Source organism: Rissa tridactyla, chromosome Z (assembly GCF_028500815.1).
Source record: "Rissa tridactyla isolate bRisTri1 chromosome Z, bRisTri1.patW.cur.20221130, whole genome shotgun sequence".
NCBI classification, from domain to species: Eukaryota; Metazoa; Chordata; class Aves; order Charadriiformes; family Laridae; genus Rissa; species Rissa tridactyla.
This window is the reverse complement of record NC_071497.1, coordinates 58461341-58479534: the sequence shown is the minus strand read 5'-3', so window position 1 is coordinate 58479534 and position 18194 is coordinate 58461341. Positions and strand designations below refer to the sequence as shown.

The 18194-nt window shown below is 38.3% G+C and overlaps 1 protein-coding gene across 7 annotated transcripts in view; it reads right to left on the bottom strand.

Annotated features, from left to right (window-relative positions):
* Positions 1–17702, bottom strand: part of ZNG1A (Zn regulated GTPase metalloprotein activator 1A) — a 28958-nt gene extending 11256 nt beyond the window's left edge. For 3 of the 7 annotated variants that reach the window (XR_008463681.1, XM_054184711.1, XM_054184714.1), the window contains exons 1-11: positions 17314–17581; positions 16152–16238; positions 15182–15278; positions 13947–14038; positions 10743–10802; positions 10181–10218; positions 6821–6867; positions 5992–6078; positions 5137–5181; positions 2105–2161; positions 217–268 (exon numbers count right to left, since the gene is read on the bottom strand). Coding sequence is in view for 6 of the 7 variants with exons in the window: in XM_054184711.1 (XP_054040686.1) it covers positions 217–268; positions 2105–2161; positions 5137–5181; positions 5992–6078; positions 6821–6867; positions 10181–10218; positions 10743–10802; positions 13947–14038; positions 15182–15278; positions 16152–16238; positions 17314–17425 (774 nt within the window). In the remaining variant the exon portion in view is untranslated. Of the gene's footprint in view, positions 1–216; positions 269–2104; positions 2162–5136; positions 5182–5991; positions 6079–6820; positions 6868–10180; positions 10219–10742; positions 10803–13946; positions 14039–15181; positions 15279–16151; positions 16239–17313; positions 17582–17621 lie in introns of those variants that run through there. The other 4 variants (XM_054184708.1, XM_054184712.1, XM_054184713.1 and 1 more) reach the window with 4 other exon arrangements.
* Between the last annotated feature and the right edge of the window lie 492 nt (positions 17703–18194).

Genomic DNA, 18194 nt, shown 5'->3' with positions numbered 1-18194 from the left:
GCTGTGGGAGCCTACAAGCTATTTTTCAAAGTAAGATTTACTGTATCTATATGCACATTCCTATATGTATTCAATGTAACCTTCCAAAGATCTTAAAACAAGTTACTCCCTAAATGAAACCTGGAAAGATAACATGATTAGCATTCAATGCTTGCAATTACCCTGAACAAAACCTTGTTGTTACAAAAAGATTGAAGCAGTAGTTCTGGTAATTACCTTATCTAGATGTGCATGTGTTGTCTTTACATGGTCAAGCTTTTCCTGTAAACTGAAAATTAAGTAAAGTTAAATGTCACATTTGAGTAGGATGGACAAAATGTCGTTACTTCAAAAATTAAATAAACTTCAGTATTGCAGAGCAAAACTAAAATATCAAAGATAAACTATATTCTATATTTGAAAAGCAAGAAGAAAGAAATGTACTAGAAGTATGCAAAAATGTACTTGACGACTTGTTTTGTAACCTAAGATTCAGGGTCTTCCTGTACTACTTTGTACGGCAACATAAAATTTTACTGCAACTTTAGATTACACACCCACATAGAATCACAGAACCATAGGGTTGGAAGGGACCTCTGGAGATCATCTAGGCCAACCCCCCTGCGAGAGCATGGTCACCTTAAAGCAACATCTGTCTTTAATCAAGACACTGCAAGGCTACTTCAAATACTATTTTTGTACCAGAAAACACTCTGTCTTATGCCCAACATTCAGAAAAAAGAATACTGTATCATAAGTCACTATGATGACAGCTCTCTGCTATTTCAGAGAAGACTGGCCATAAAAATCTCTCCTTCTACAGTCTGATGACTGTAAATTTTAAGAAGCCTTTAATGGTGTGGGGAAAAAGTACTGACTGATACTGAAGCAACATTTCACACTCCTACTTCTTTCACTTTCTTTGCTTTGTTGTCTTCTTCTCATACTGCACTCCACAGAAACCAGAACTTTTGATGCGTTTCCTGTCACTTCAGGGCACATATAGACTACAAGGTTCTACCACTACAGTCACATCGATGGATGTTTTATTCATCTGCTATACCAGCAGAAATCCTTACTGTAGTATACAGCAAAAATACCCAATTTTATTAGTGTATTCGTGTGCATTTGTGCTCAAATGGTCCAGGATGCAGAAGGGGTTTTCTGCTACACATTGACAGGAGAGAAGCCACTGCTAATATTTTATGTAGGGATTTCTATATCTATGGACTGGTACCAGGGTAAGCAGTTTCACTGTACAGAGCTCAAATAAAATCAAAAGAGAGGGAACTTCATTTAGACAGTCTAAAACCTTCTTGATGCTTTTAGAATTTGTCTTTAAATGCTGGAATTTTAAGGTGTTTCCTCTGTTTTAATACGAAATATTGAAACTTCTAAAAGGAACTATGAGTGAGATAAGAGAGAAGCTTGCATATTCTGCAATTTCTCCCATCTGAAGTGAACAGTATGCATCCAGAAAGAAAAATGAAGCTGATACCGCCCTCAGTTGCATATTCCCTCCTTTTCTTTACAATTGCTCCAGTAGTCCTTGCTCCCTTTGCTTAACAACTTCAGCACACAAAATGAACAGAAAGGCATTCTCCCCTCACCTCCAATTTTACTTTTCCACCCATCTAGCATGCTGAAGCACACATTTGGCATTAAAAAGAAAAAAAAAGGACCACAGTAACCATAATTTGCCGTGGCTTCATTTGACCCCTCATTGTTTCCTGTGAAAATTAAGGAGGGCTCCAGTTCATAATGATGCGAAGGGAGAAAAATTTTTAAATCCTTCAAAAGAACCAGAAAAGAGTGTACAAATCTACCCTACTACTACAATTAAAGCAAAACTTGTATTTTGGGAAAAAAGGCCAACCAACTGTGTACACTCTGTCTCATTTAACTTTACAAAGTCAAAAAGCTTTTGTTGCATACATTTCAAGTGGAAAAAATTCTCAGTCTCAGACTAACACTTATAAAGTAAGAATTTTAAACAAGTCACTAAACTTGAAATTCTAACAGAAAGATGCAAGTTTGAGCTAGGATTTGAGCGTGCCTATTTTCATGCATGCATTTACAAAATGGACATTATTTCTAATAAAAGATAGTGAAATTATCACCATACCTTATTCCAGATAAACTGTCAAAAGCATGCAGGTCCAAGACATTGGAAAGATCAACTCTAAACAGAGGGAAGAAAGCAAGCTTTGTATTTTTGCTGTATTTAAATATTGTGTATACTTAAATTATTATTTTTAAAGTGATTCACTGAGATTTATGTTTGTTTTCCTGCCTATCATGCTAATGACATTTCAATCTTTAGCCTTATTTTTGGATGTTGGTGGTTGGTCTTTTCTCCTGCAAGGAAACACAGTGTTTATTTACACAGTAATATGGAAGCACAGAAACATAATTTTAAAAATATAGTAAATTACAAGGTATTTCTAAGAAAGATTATAAAATCCCTCATATTGGATGCCAAAGTAATAACTGATTTTCCCTAAATGGGAAAAGAACTGTGAAGTTCTTCCCAGCAATTATTCTGCACCCTTAATATAGACCCTCTCAACACACACACACAAACCCCTGGAATATATATAGCTTACACTGACACACTGTAAGAAAACAAAACTGAAATAAACTATGAGGCAAGTGCTCCTATGAAGAATTTCAGCTCTAACATCTGAAACAGACAAATGAAAAATGTAATACAGAACAGACAGCACTGATACTTACTTGTAAGAACAACTACCTATAAACTTGCATAAGAAGCTTCTTCAATAAAAGCAGTATAGACTATAGGTTTCACTGCTAATAGCAACTGATAGCTTTCATTAATGGTATGTAGCTAAATACAGGGAATATATGAGAGGCTAAACAACAACAACAACAAAAAACCCTCTGGACTGTAGCCAGCATTATTAAACTTTTACATCCAACAGTAGCTTTACAAAGTTACAAAGCAGTTTCTAGAGTGAAAGGTTTATAATGTAAAACACAAAAATAATCCTTCTCTAAAGTTCATAACCAGCTCAGTGCCAGTTGTTTGTTCTCAGCAGTGTTCTGAAAAATCACATAGAAACATTCAAGAAAGTGCTATATTGGTCTCTTTTACAGATGGGCTTTTGAGGGACCAAAATCTCCTAATTAAAGATGTGTTCTCAAATAATATGCTAATGAATTAATTTCGTGCTTATTTCACTTTTGGAATGTTTAATCATGGGAGAGACAGTATGTGTCATTCACTAAAGAACATCTACCAATAACACAAGAGTTGTCATTGAGGACTGAATCTGAGGTCCACTTAATCTAATATCCCAAATTTAATGCTGGCAGTCATAAGACAACAGAGAAGGATACCGATGTGGATACTACACATATTGAATCTCTTCCTAATGGACATGGACAGATACTGATTTAGGACACAAAGCATGAACATTAACATCCTCTTCAAAATTGTTAGCCATGCTGGATATCATCACAATCTTTACAGAAAACTTTTTTTTTTTCATGTTTCAAAAATCTTGGCACAAATTTCCTAGGGCAGTCAGACCCATGCATATGCAATTTATGAGCAATTTAACTTTATCAATAGTTTGCTTCTTTTCCACCTCCAAAGCATTTCATTGACCATTTCTGTACTCTGCCTTACAACTAAAGAACACGGAGCTCCTGATCTGCTTTCTCGAAACCACTGTTTGTTCTCGGTAAAATTATCATGTTGCCACTTCTTTGATTTCAGCTGGAGCAATCTGTTGCAAATCCTTCTCATATAAGCATTTTCCTAACCCCTGGTCATCCTTCATGATTTTCTTCCCAATTCTCTGGCAAAGGTAAAATTTCCTACTCCTCCTTAGATAAATTCTAGAATTTGAAAAACTAGTATCGTGTTCCCAAAATCTTACTAAACAGGAGGAAAGGGAATTGCAACAATTGTATCTCTGCAACTGCACCCCTTTGCAGTATTTGTTCTTTTGTCTTTCAATTATCCATGTTGCACTCCAAGTACATACATTAGATGAAGAAATATCATACTGCACAGTTGGCATGAAAACTGTAAGTAATACAGAGGTCTCAAAAATATAAGATAGCCAAATTTGGGTATTGTAAAATTAGCTATGAGTAAACATCCAATATTTATCATTAGAATAAAATCCTGACTAAATTTAACCTGGAGTCATGAGAGCATTCTCACTTCCACTTATAGACAGAGAAAAATGCCAGTAACATTATTCTAATACAACTCAACTTGATGAAATACAAGCTTAACAATATTGAATTACAGAATAGGGCAAATTAACAGCAGGCTAAATTTTGCAGCAGAATCTAGAGTGACTATTTACACATTAAAACCCTTAACATATCAAAAAAGCTGGTGAACATTAAAAGCTTGATTATAAGAATTGCTCACAAAATTATTCACACTTGCTGTTTTGAACACAAGTCCCTAAATGCAATAAATCCATTGAAAAAAGTAAGTTTTTATGTAACAGACACACACGCTGACTTAAATGCTTTACTGAGGATCACTAGAAGACCAATAAATGAATGATTGTGAAACACCTGTCAGTAACAGAATTTATGATCCCCTCTATAATATTGCTTATTCTTGTTCTAAGCATTCTTCTTCAACAGAATTCACAAGTTAACAAGAAAGGAATGTGAAGTTGTCAAAGCTACTTAAACATTGCTCCTTGAACTGAGTCAGAATTTCAATGAAAAATAGCAAAAACAACTTCCTTTCACCGCTTTTAAAGCCATTTTGTAATAGCAACTTATTTGCAGCAGCCATCATAAGTGAGAAAAATTTAAGGTGACACAACAAAAACAAAACACTATAGTGCACACGATCAATGTTTAGCTCAGATACAACTTGGCCTCGCAAGTTGCTCTTTAGTTACAAGACGTCGTTACCAAGTTATGAGAAAAAAAAAAAATCTGCTACATTTTTGTAATATCCTAAAGGCAGTTAAACTACATCTGTATTAGCATTTTTCAGGAACTTTCCAAATGCTATTGCTCCATAAATGGCAACATGACTGAAATGAAACTTTAATAATTAAAAGCTGTATTCATATTAAACTTAGAAAAAAATGCAGGTAAATCTGTCGCAAAAGAAGCAGGATCTAGTACCTAGTAACTGTGGCCATTTAATACCTTGATCTTTGTGTCTCTAGAATTTTAACAAGTCCATTTATTGACCTAAAATAAAATAGAAAAATCAGAAGTCAGACAAAAATGCAACTGTAATGTATCACTTGAACAAGTTAACCATGGAAAGCAGCATGAGAATCAGCACCACAACAATAACCCCAACTCTGTTCTGAATTTGTTCAACAAACCAAGAGATATTCCAACAGACTTCGGTTTTGTGACTTTTTGGTATCCTAAGTAAGGGCTGGGTAACTTTACAAGTTCTGACAACAAAATACTACCAGTGAGAATAGCAGCTTTCTATCCAAGACTCTTCATGATACACTCCATTGGGTCTAAGCATTTTTACTTACAGAATTCAAACGACTAATAGAGTTGTAAAGTATTTAAAAACTTTAATGTTTCATTTTGGTTATCATAGTATCGATCAAAAAGGATGGGGCACATCTTTGATCACTAATTTGATTCAGACCATTAGTTCTTCTACACCCATGACAATTAGTTAGGACTTCCTCCATGTATCTTTGCATTTGTTAGTGAACTCCTATCTACTAGCACATTTTTTTCTTCCCTAACTCTGAAAAATGGTAACAGCTGCCTACGAACAATTAAGAAAAAGGCCTGTCCTTAGTAGGTACCTATCTTACCTAGAAAGACAAACTGCTAAGATTGTGTAAGCGCCTAAAAGTAGTGAAATGCTTTTAGGAAGGGGTACAGTCTCTTTTCCCTTCTGAGCTAATGATTTGTGTCGATGTAATCGTGATATCTAATTTCTATAACAAGAAGGAAGTAACTATGTTTAATTGAAAATAACCTTTGAGACAGTACAGTGTTACAGTTATGCCAAAAGTTTCACACCTGACAGATGTTCTGACTTCATTCAATTCTTCCCTTGAAACCAAATCTGTTTTATTGATGATTATTAGATCAGCTAATGCAATCTGCCTATGCATTAAGAAAAAAAAAGACAACATGAACAAACAAATACTTTTTCTGTGAGGCAGAAACACCACCTCTCCCATAGCATGTTCATCTCTCCCAAAAAAACAGTATGAGCATTGTTAGTACAGAAAGGCAAGCATTAATCAAACCAGAACATCATGGAGTATGACTAAAGTACTACGGGCTTCTCCTTGAGGTGTGCTTTTAGAGAAGTCTACCGAGCTACAAAAGCTTGCTAGTTTTTGTTTTGTTTTAAATGTCATCTAATATGAAGTGCTTGGTGACCTATGAACTTCACAAGCCTCTATTTCTCTTGCATGCAGTCTTCATAAAGTCATACTTGAATTCCCTTTGCTTTATGAAGACTTCAATTGTTACAATAACCCTTAGTCCCTGGGGCTCCACATCTAGCACAAAAATATTCCTCTATCTCCATTTCTACTTTAAGCATCTGATAGATCCTAACGTACAATTCTTTCTTTCCCCAACATAGATGGCTCCCCTTCACTTATGTAAAATCCCATCCCTTTTAAAATATGTATTAGAAGAGTCAGATCTTGGCAAAAAGACGAAGTGGAGCATGAAGTCGCTTTTCTATTTTTTACCTCATTATACCAATCTACCTTGGTTCAAAAGCAAAGGAGGAGACAAAAGCCTTATAAAAGAAAAAGAAGCCATTTCTAATGAACTTCTATACAATGCAGTTCCTAACTGTGATACAGAAAATTAATTTATACATCCATACCGACATGCTTCATTGACAAGGCCTTCTGGCTTTTCTTCTGTCAAGTGCTAGACAAAAATTAAAACAACTAGATTAAGCATATTCAAATTAGATTTAAATTCATTTGCAACTAAAGGAAGTCAAAACCAGCTCAGGTATGTTCTTCAACACCATATTGCGGAAGATGGCACCTAGAATTTTTCTGTAAAGTGATGGTGAAAAAGTAAATTTATGCATTCAAAATTACAGAAGCTTATAATTTCTGACAACTCTTCTCTTTTAATTAATTTTATAATTAGAATACTAAAGAGTTGCAAAACTGTATTATATTTATTTTAATTTTCAGATTTACGATGAATTAAAAAAAGTAACCATGACATACAGTAACCATGGAAAAAACATCAGAAAAAATGGAAGTACAGTAATTTTACAAATGACTGCAATGTCAACTAACCATTAAAGATGTGTTAGGCTTGCCGTACAGGATTTCATATACATAGCTACATACTCCTTTTCTCTGAAAGATTTGACAAACTGAACTTCTATAGTAAAAATTTGTAACTCTTTCTGGGTTTGTATGAATATTTTCATACAAATATTTTCATGATTTGCCAATTCCTTGGCAAATCAGCCCAACATCAGTGTTTGCAGCCTATTCAAGCTGTAATTGGGCAGAAGAGTCAGTCAGCACCGACAAAGTCAGCAGCTTCTGTTCATGCTGCAGGAGTTTAGTATCATCTGCAGCTTTGCGCTCCACCTGTCTCCCCAAGTGAACGACCTCACAGAAGAATTAGTGAAAGGGAAAAAAACGCCTGCATGCTCAAGAAGCAGTGTGAAGTTTAGCAACATCAAGCCTTACTTAATTTAGGCAGAGCAACAGACTATGCTGAAGCAGCAAAAGTTCGGCTACAAATTATTTTCTGCCCACTCTGCCAGAGAGGCAGCAATCTGCAGGATAGAAGCACCACAGACACCTCGAGGCAGTAAAACTTTAAATTGATGTTGTAATATTAGTAAGAACGCACCACTTACACCTTACATCTCTGGGAATATGAGAGAGTCCTGTGCATTCCTTCACCAGGTCTAAACAAACCGGGAATATTACTTCTAAATTTGTTTTTAAAGACACAGGAATGACAAATGAAAGTGGAATTCATTGTCATGGGAAATAGATAAATTAAAAAAGCCTACTGAGCTATTTTTTCTTCAAGTGGAATTATCAGGCATCTAACATTATTTGACTTGAAAACCAAAAATAGATTATTGCATAATATCAGTCTGTCACCTTAAAAAAAAAATCCTCCTCAAAACTATTTCCTGATTGTGCACAACTTAAGCAGAGCATAACAACAGGATGACTGGGAGGGAACCTCCCCTCTGACCTTTTCTTTGTAATCCTCTGTGTATTGATTCTATTGAATTAAGTGTTGTCAGATTTGTTGCCCTGAAAAGGACAATGTCAGTAGTCCAGATGTCAAGTCCTGAAAGTAGAGAACTGTCACCTGAAGTCGTCCAACTGTTTTCCCTTGATTAAAAAAAAATAAATGAGTATTTCAGATTGCTGGGTGACAAATCCATTAGAGTGATAATCCGTGATATGAATTACCACTTCAGTTTCAATTTGGCTGACTGGTCGCAGGGTACTATTTGTCAGCTTTTCTTGTGACGGGTTGGTTCTCTGAAGCATGACACCCTTAAATTGCTGCCTATTATCTCAATGTCATTACCTGTATTGCTTTCAAAATTCTTTGAATCACAAGCCGCTGGTGAGGTCAAGTTTTGCAACCACAGGAATTGCACAAGTGAGCAAGTCCTTTATAAAAAAGCAAAAGTTGTTTATTTGGCATATAACTGAGAATGTCTGAAGTTTCTAATATTCTGAGTAGGTATCAGTTTTGTACAGGCTTAGTGATTAAATAATGTAAGAGTTCTCAGTGAGCTGTCAGAGATAATAACGCATAGGAAAACTGAATGTTTCAAAATATTTTTGTGTTGTTTCTGACATATTACTGGAAAGTTTAAATATTAAAATTTTTAAACAATAATAATGTGTTGCTGCTGTGTGCAACACAATTATATTTGATTCAAGCCAATAAATCAGCATTGCATGAAGGGAAAGATAAACACAACATTTTTGCAAGTAATACAATGCATCCAAATTAGTATGAGGGCACTCAGATGAAAAGGGGGCTGACTTAAGACATGCTGTGGTTTCTTTGTGATAGTTGAGATGATTTAAAAGTCAGTTTCTGCTTAAAAGGGCAAACCAGCTCTCAGTCCTTTCACCTCCTTCTTCTACCAGCTCCTCTACAAAAGTCCTTGCAAAACACAATGGCTTAACTTGCCAAACTGGCTTGCTATGGGATTAGATTAGTTCCATACTGGTGCAACACCTATTGATGAGAGGACTAGGGTGTCTGTCCCCGTTTGGTAAATCAGTTATCAGATAAGCTCAACTGAAATGAGAACCCCAAATAGTCCAAAAAAATAAAATCTTACAAAGAAGGGATCATTTCCTTGGCTTTTAACCATTATTATTCAGTTCTCTCAGCTTTTTTCAGCCATTATAAAATACAGAGATATTAAAAACACTTCCAGAGCACGATGGGATTTTTATACTATGGAGGCATCCTTTCTTATGGTCACTTTTATTTTGAACCCAGAAATCTACACCTAACCAAAGTAGTCACTTCCTAAGTTATTAAGTTGCAAATAATTATTTTTACGACAAGCTCTTACAACAAAAGTTGAACTATTCAACTTAATCACAATTTCTGCTCTTATCCAGCCTAACTGTACTGTATGTCTGTTCTTCCATTACACTTTTTATAGATTACTCTAATACCTGCTCTTTTTGTCTGCTTCCATGTAATGAAGTAATCCTTTAATCTGACCTGGTACCTAGACACCCAGGTCTCTCATCTCTCCTCGCCACAGTTGCCATTACATTAGGGCTCAAATCAGGAAAGATGCTAACTCGTTATCACGCTGGTATCAGAGGTCTGTTCTTACTCAAGTAACATGGATCAATGACACTGTGTAAGACAAACTTCTCCACTGTTTTACAGTAATCAAAATGCTATATATAATACAACCAACATTCCTGAGCGAAGCGACAGAACTAGAAGGAATCAAGTACCCAGCAACCTGACAACTCTCAGTAAACATACTGCTATGTTGGTAAGAATCTGAATTCCTATGAATATCCCTACTTCCTTGTTCCCATTCAAAATATAGTACTAATGTACCACAGCAACTGAAATACATATCCATTTTAAGAATTAAAAAAATTGTAAAAATATAATTCATCCGAATGAACATTATTGCAATGGCTGTTCTAATGTTGCAGTTTTAAACCATGTAACAAATTCAGTAACTTACCTGCAATCCATGCTTTGCATCAACAACAGATACAATACCTAAAAGAGAACATTAAAAAGGAACAGAAATGTGCTGAATGCAGCTAACAACTTGTAAACTTCCTGTACAATTACTGAAGTAACAGTATCATCACATTTACAACTGCTTATAATACTTTCAGTGCTTCCAGTGTATCTGAACATTAGACTTGTCACCTAATTAGTTTCTTGTTTGTTACTTATATCTGTAGTTTAAAAAAAAAATAATCTACCAAACCAGGTGACAGAAATTCTCAGAAGATGGATGCCTCTCCTTCAAATTGGCAGAAGTATGCTTTTACAGGTTATTGAAACAAATTAGTGGGACTGACTGAGGTATACAGTTATTCTGATTTTAAGTGACCAGGAATTTGCAATTCTCTGGCAGAAACTGCGGAAACTTCCTACTCAACTGAATGTTTCCTTGGCAAGATGGGGTTTTCTTTTTTACAGAAAGTCTTAGTAGTATTTTAAGCCAAAAAAGTAAGTTTTTTTCCTATACTGGAAACATTTCCTACATTGGAAAACAAGCTTACACTTCTTACCATCAAGATAGATGTCACTTCCCAGCTCAGAATCAACCCAGAACATAGAGGCCACAGCTCCTAAGAAACGCGGCACATTTAGTTGCAAAATTGACAGTTTCCAGTAAACCATCAATATTCAAACATTTCTTAGAAAAACTCTATTTGTCATGCTGTACTTGAAACTATGCTATTCCACGCTCAGAAAGCATCATAGATGTCAAATACCCAACCACACATTTGATCTAACAACAGCTACCAAAGCATTATACTTGTGTGCAAATCAACAGCTATGACTACAAAAAGCTTTAAAAATCTCACAAATCCAGAAACATGTTAAGTTGTCTCAATTACCTTTACTCAGTAATAACAACTATCTGTCATTACTATATCCAAGACTCCCTCATTTCTAAAAAAATCTGTACTCCCTCTCTTCACCTTTCAGACACTGTTTCTAGGTCACGGCACACACACAAAAAAAAAATGGAGAGAAAAAAGGAAAATAGTGAAAGAAAGAAGGAATTGGCACACATGGGAGAAATCAGCTCTATCCTAGGGACCTTCTCTTCTTCCTTGGCTACTATAAACTCCTATGAAGCTTCTTACACCATAAATCAACAGGATGAAGAAAATCAAGAATAACTAGATACAGAAAAGAATGTTTTCCCTGATTATCTCAGGTTGGCACAATAAAGCTTCAAGCTTCTGGCTTTACATAATTTTGAGATACATCAAGTTCAGAAAAACCTAACGCAGTTCAATTTGCAAACAGATATTGTACTGGAAAGGAAGTTTACAAGGGCAAGTCATGCCTGATCAATCTGTGAAGGCCATACCTGGCCTTCTGTGAAAAAGTTTTGTATCTGTGAACGAGGGGAGAGCACCACATCTCATTTACATCACCTCCAGCAAATTTTCCAACACTGCCTTTGAAGACATTCTAGTAACCAAACTGGGACATTACCAGTCTGAATGTAAAGACAATTAGGTAAAACTGGTTGGATAGTTAAACTCTAAATTTTGCAGTTAATGGGACACACCCTACCTGAAAGTCAGTAGTAAGAAGGGTACTGCAGGGGTCCATCCTGGGATCTGTCCTGTTTAACATCTCTACCAGGAACCCAGGAGGGGATGCAAGACATACCTGTCAAGTTTGCAGAAAATACCAAATTCGGAAGGAACAGCTGATATACCTAAGGGCAGAGCTATCTTTCAGAGGGACCTGGCCAGGCAGGAAGGAATGGCCAACAAGAACCTGATGAAATTCATCAAGGAAAAAGGCTGAATAATGTGCTTAAGAAAAAAGAGCACCTGGCATTGATACAGGCTAGGGACAGACTGGCCGGGGAGCAGGTCTATGCAGAAGTCCCAGAGGGTCCTGGCAGGACACAAGCCAAGCCAGCAGTGTGCCCTGGGATAAGAGAAAGCCAAAAGCACCCAGGCTGTTGGCACAGAAGCACAGCTGAGGGATGTTATTCTCCTCTATCTAGCACTGTCGAGCCCACACACAGCTAGCACTTCCAGCGTGGGGATTCCTCATACAGGAAAGATATCAATAAACTGGACTGAGTTTAGGGTAGGGTCACCAAGACAGCTGAAGCTGGAGCACAGATCCTAAAAAAGACGGGCAAGGAAAGTGTTTGGGTTTTTTTTTTCAGCCTGGAAAAAGGAAAGCTTCCAGGAAACCTAATGGCAGCCTCCCTGGTACCTACAGGTGACTGAATACTGGGATGACATTCTATCAAGGGCTTGGAATCTGTGACCTGGTCTCTATGTACTACACCTGGTCTAGGAGTATGCTACTCCTGCTTTCTGCTAAAAAGGCCCTGTAAAACAGATTTGAGCAACTGTAGGATATGCTGTGTATTTATTTTTAAAGAAAAATAATGATAATTAGTTATGAAACAAACCGATTTAACATATCAGTGCCACAATATGAAGGACAGGAGGAGCTGACAGCAACATCAGTCCTTGCTTTTTTTCACTTAGTTACTGGCAGGCTGTCTAAGAGTGTGAAGTACATCAGAAAAAAAAATCTATCAGTAACCAAACTCATCCTAACACCTAAAACTCTCCACCTGAAGTGACAAGATGCAGTCCTTCAAACATAACTCTATATCAACACCAAATACCTGTGTTCACAGTGCTTACTCATGCAAGATATAGCAAGGGCCACAACATCTAATGGTTTTCTGGTATCTATTGATTTTTCTTCCAAAAAGCTTAATAGTTTTCCAATTTGACTTAAATAGAATTTGTGTGTAACAGAGGCCAAATCAATGTCCTTTCTTTTAAAGAAAATTACTTTACCATGACAACTATTTAGCTGTGAGCTGGGAAGTGTCAGTCTCCTAAATGGGAAACAACTGAATTTCTGAAAAGAATTTCCTTCACTCCCAATCAACAACACATTTTTAATTGAGATGGTTCTGAGAAAATTGTTTTAGATAGCTATTACTAACACGAGCTCAAGTTTAAACACCTTTTTAAAATAGGTATCACTAAAGAGCATGCAAGAAATTTGAAGATCTATTCTGTATGTAACGGAAGACTGTGTTAGTCGGTTTCACAGCATATTTTATCACTTCACAAAATATAAGACCTATCACAACCAATGGAACAATACATCATATGAGCGGTGGTACTGTAATGGTCTTTGTACAGTCCTCTATCTGTGTTTTTGTTGGTGTTTTCTTGTTCCCTTTGCTGTTCTGTTAAACTGCCTTTGTCTCAACCCAGGAGTTTTGCCTTTTTCTTCCAATCCTTACCCAGGGCAGAGGAAGTTTGAGAGAGTGGCCACATGGTTCTCTGTTGCCATCTGATGCTAAACCACAACAAGACGCTAGTAATTTATACTTTAGAAGGAGCAACGTAGAACAGCAAAAGCCTACTGAAAACTACTAGTTTCAGTGTGCTTCTCTTCTCCAAGCCTAGTGTATTCTTTTGATAGAAATATATTTTAACTGGATTTCTGTTAAGCTTTAGAGTCAATTTAGAGGGAGTTAAAAGAAAAAAAACAAACCAAAAAACACAGCCAAACCCCACTCACAATCCTGTTTCTGGACCTTATCCAATTCAGTTTTAGTCTATATAGCAATCAAAGCATGTGCCTGACAATGCACCACTTCATATTACATTTTGCACAGTAAACTGACTGGTGAGCAAATAAGCACTTCATAAAAACACAATAATTATCATGGTTATGAAAATCATAATGTGAACTACCTGGATCTGCCAAACCAGTTGTTTCTAGCAATATATAGTCAAATTTTCCTCTCCTTTGCATCAGGTTCTCAATAGCCTTCACACCATTGTCCCTGTAAAGAGAAACAATTAAACCTGAGAACAGAGAAAGCAAGCTAAAACAAGTATTAAGTATGTATCTTCTGATGCCAAACGCAGTGTCATCAAAGCAAAGGCCTGAGTCAGGACTTAAAGCCTACAATGAAAATTCAGTCATCAAACTCCTGCTCTAATATTAGGCAAATTGTAGTTTTCTCTTTCATTTTAGTCTGAAAATAGTATTTGCCTACTCCCCATAGGCATAATAAAGATGATTTAAATGAAGATTTGTTTTCAAACACTGAAAACCCTGTAAATTACAGTACGGCTGTGTAAATATGTAACTATTTGGTTGGGCAGCTGAGATTACAAAAAAGAAAAGAGGGGTGTGGAGGAGGTGTGGGAACTGAATGACGTTCTCCTGCCTTTCCACCTCACCTACAGCAAAATTAAAGTGTGTCACTTAAATCTCAGCTGATGAAGTCAGCCTGAAGCAGAAATGTATGGCATTTTATATAAGAAAACAATGTATATAAAACACAGCAGCAATGGCAGTATTCCTCACATCCCAGTAGAACACAACGCAATAGAGTCTTCTGTTTTCCACTTACTATCCCAATTTAAAGCATAGCACCAGTTCTTCCAAATTTTCAGGACAAATAGGCTATTACAAACTTAGCACAAAATATCCAGCGTTCAAAGAAACAGGGTAAAAACACATCAAAGAAACAAACACACTCCTACTTTTAATGTGACCATCAGCTTACAGTTTGGAAGACTGTGTTTCATTATGTCACCAAAAGTATTACCCAACATACAGAGAAAAACACAAAGTATTTAACATGGAAATTAGGAAACTTGAGTCCTAGTTCCAGGCTCTCTGAATCTTTAGCTCTCTATAGAAAAGCATGTAATACTAACAGAAGATGGAGAGCCCCCCACCCTACAATATCCCAATGGTGTATAAGTTGATATTTAGATTATTTTTCTGAAAGACAACAAGTCCAGCAAAAGGAAATAAATTTTTTATCTCGCAAATTCCAATTCTTGTTTTATCCGAAAAAATAAGTCCCAATCAATACCACCATCAGTTTTAGGAATCAAATTCAGGATGTCTTCTCCTTTCTTCAATTCCCCCAAAACCCACTGTAAGAAGTTGTACAATAGTCCTTCCTTACTTTACCGAACAGCACAGGCAGCCATTTCTGAGCTCCAGCCATTCTTCATAGAGTTCTCCCCCTTGACTGATTGCCAGAGATTTCTCTAAGGCACTTCCTGGAAATAAAAGTAGTACCACAATTTAAATCTGCAAATTTGCACGACAATGCCTGCAAAAGAGACATGAAAGATAAAAAATGGTATACATTTTTACCCTTGGATTTTATTTTTTTCTTCTGAGACCATGTTTCTGACATGTTCTTTAGAAATTAGTATTCTCCATTTTATGAGAAACTTAACAGTCAAAGTCAAGTTGGTTCTACAAAGATCAAAACACAGAGGATGAAAGTACCGCATAAGTGCCACAAACTTTGCTAAAAGACAGGGAAGTCAGCCTCTACCTCCATATCAAATAAAGGTTCTGTTCCGTACATTTTAATTTAGGCCACACAATCAGAAAAGTAGCATGCATCTTTGTTGATGAAAACAAACAAACTGTAACAAGCTGTAAGCAGCCCCGACTATGGTACGTATATGAAACTATAGCCACAACAGTTAAAAATCCAGAGAAGGACAGCAAAGAGTTCAAAGAATCACAGACACCAAGGACACATCTTCCCATCTTCTTGATCTAGGATAATTTGTGATCCATAAGTGACTGAGGGGAAAGGAAAGAAAATACTATCTACCAACACATTACTGTAATTTCCATTTGCTTGAAACTAAGTAGGACAAACAGGGGTGCAGCACTTCCAACAGGGTGATATATTCATTTACTTGACTCCAAGGGACTGAATTTATGTACAAAACAGATTAATGCATGGCATTATTTGATGAATACCAGCCAAAACACTTTTTGGCCTTCTGAAGAGTATGGGGTATGTCAATAATTTCAGTAATGAATTTAAAGCAACAGTGTTCTTGATTTCCATAAATTTCATATACTTGCCACTTTATGGATTAAAAAAATGTTTCTGCAGGTTTACATACCTTCTCCAAACTCATTCAGAATAACTGCTATTCTTTTCTTATGCTGTTCTGTCAGGATGTAATTTAGAAGAGTTGTTTTCCCAGCTCCTAGAACACAGACCATATTTCTATTAAAATGTTTTTTAAAAAACTTTTCAAATAAAAAGAAAATACTGCACCAAACATATGCACACTTCAGACAAATCTGATCTGTCCTGAGGTATGAGTTTTCATTCTTGTATCCTGCATTCTATTATACCACTGTAAAAATTGATTTGTAGAAATATTTGACACCATGGAATTAGTTTTAAAAGATCTATAGTTTCCCATTCACTAAGTGTCAGTGCTTGGTAAACTCAGAAGTCCCCTACCAGCTGGGCAGTCTTTTCCTAGAAAACTCATTTTTATGTTTCTTTTAACAAAAGGCACACTTATTCTTCTCCCTCCTAATGCTTTTTGTGACCAGCTCTTTTGTCATCAGCAATCACTGCTCTGATATTAACCACCATTAAAAGAGGCACTGCTAAACAAGGTGTTCACGACTTCCGTGATATCACTTTACTAACAGTTTCATTGCATGCACAAGATCACAGCTAGGGGAATTTGGAAAAGCAACCTTCCTTCCCTGCCCTCAGAGGTTTTTGAGAGAGTATGATACAGTACAAAACTACAACTTTTAGAACAGTGTTGACAATCCTGAAGCTCGATCTTTACCGTGCATAACTATACTTGAAGCTCCCAAGAACTGTGCTGGTTTAAGAGAGGGAAACCAGACCTGTCATTGGTAAGATCGCAATTCAGCCTGCATTGAACTGAGGCAAATACGTTACACTATTTTGACATTAAGTGGCCAAAAAAGCGGTTTGTCAAACATGACCAGCACGAACCAGACCCTGAAAACTGGCCGGTAAAATCAGGAACAGGAGCTTGCACAGCTGTCGAAAATCGTTCTGCCACTCGAACTGGACCCGCGCTCAGCGGGAGCCGGAGCAGGACGTGGGGCTGGGAGCCGCGCTGAGGGCTCCGCTCTGCTGCCCGCCCAGCCCCCGGGGGCGGAAGCTGCTGCCAGACCTGCCGGGCCGCTTCCCCGGAGCCCCCTCCGCAGCCTAGCCTCTCACTCGGGGGTCTCCCGACGCCGCCAGCCCGCAGGCCTTGCCGGGGAGCGCGGCAGGCCGCTCCTCACCTAGGTAGCCCGTGATGATGGTCACGGGGATCTTCCCGCTGGGGCTGGACTCGCTGTCCTCCGCGCCGCCCGCGTCTATCGGGACGAGGTCGGGGCAGTCCTCGTCCTCCATGAGGGCCGCGGGCCCCTGCGTCTAGGGGGGACGAGGGGAGAGGCGGAGGGCGATCGAGGCGGGGCTGCCGGCCGGGGAGGGCGCGGCGCGCCGCTCTCCCCTCAGCTGCCACCCGCTTCCCCTCTCCCCTCAGCTGCCACCCGCTTCCCCTCTCCCCTCAGCTGCCACCCGCTTCCCCCCTCCCCGCGGCCGCCACCTGCACTCGCCCCGCACCAGGCGGCCCCCCACACCAGGCGGCTGCGCCTGAGAAGCACAGCAGGCATGCGCCACGGCAGGGCCCGCCCGCCGCCGCGCTCTATCGCGCAGGCGCAGCAGGAGGGAAGGCGGGGCGCGGCGGGCGTTACGCGTCCGTTAATGGCCGTTGGGTGGGCGGTGTGAGGTGGGTCATGGCGGCGGGGCGCCTCCCGTTGGGCGCGGTTGTGGCGGGCAGGGTCGTCCCGCCCTTTGCTCCTCCTCGGGCCAGTCTCAGGAAGCGAAATGTCGGGTCTGACCGGCAGGGAGCGCTCAAGGCGCCGCGGTCAGCCCGGCAGACCTTCGTGCGGGGTGGATGTGCTGTGTTTTGCTCGTAATCAAATAAAATTAAGCTGCAAACTGAATGTTAGCTTTCTGCATTTTCCATTAGATACCCTGAGGGTGCATGTACGTGTGTAAGGTATATTTATGGTTAATTTTAACAGTGTTGCAAACTCGTTAGCATGTTGTGGGCCATAGGTTTAGCAAATCGGTAATACATTTTCCATTATTTCATGACAAAAGGTGTAAATGTAAT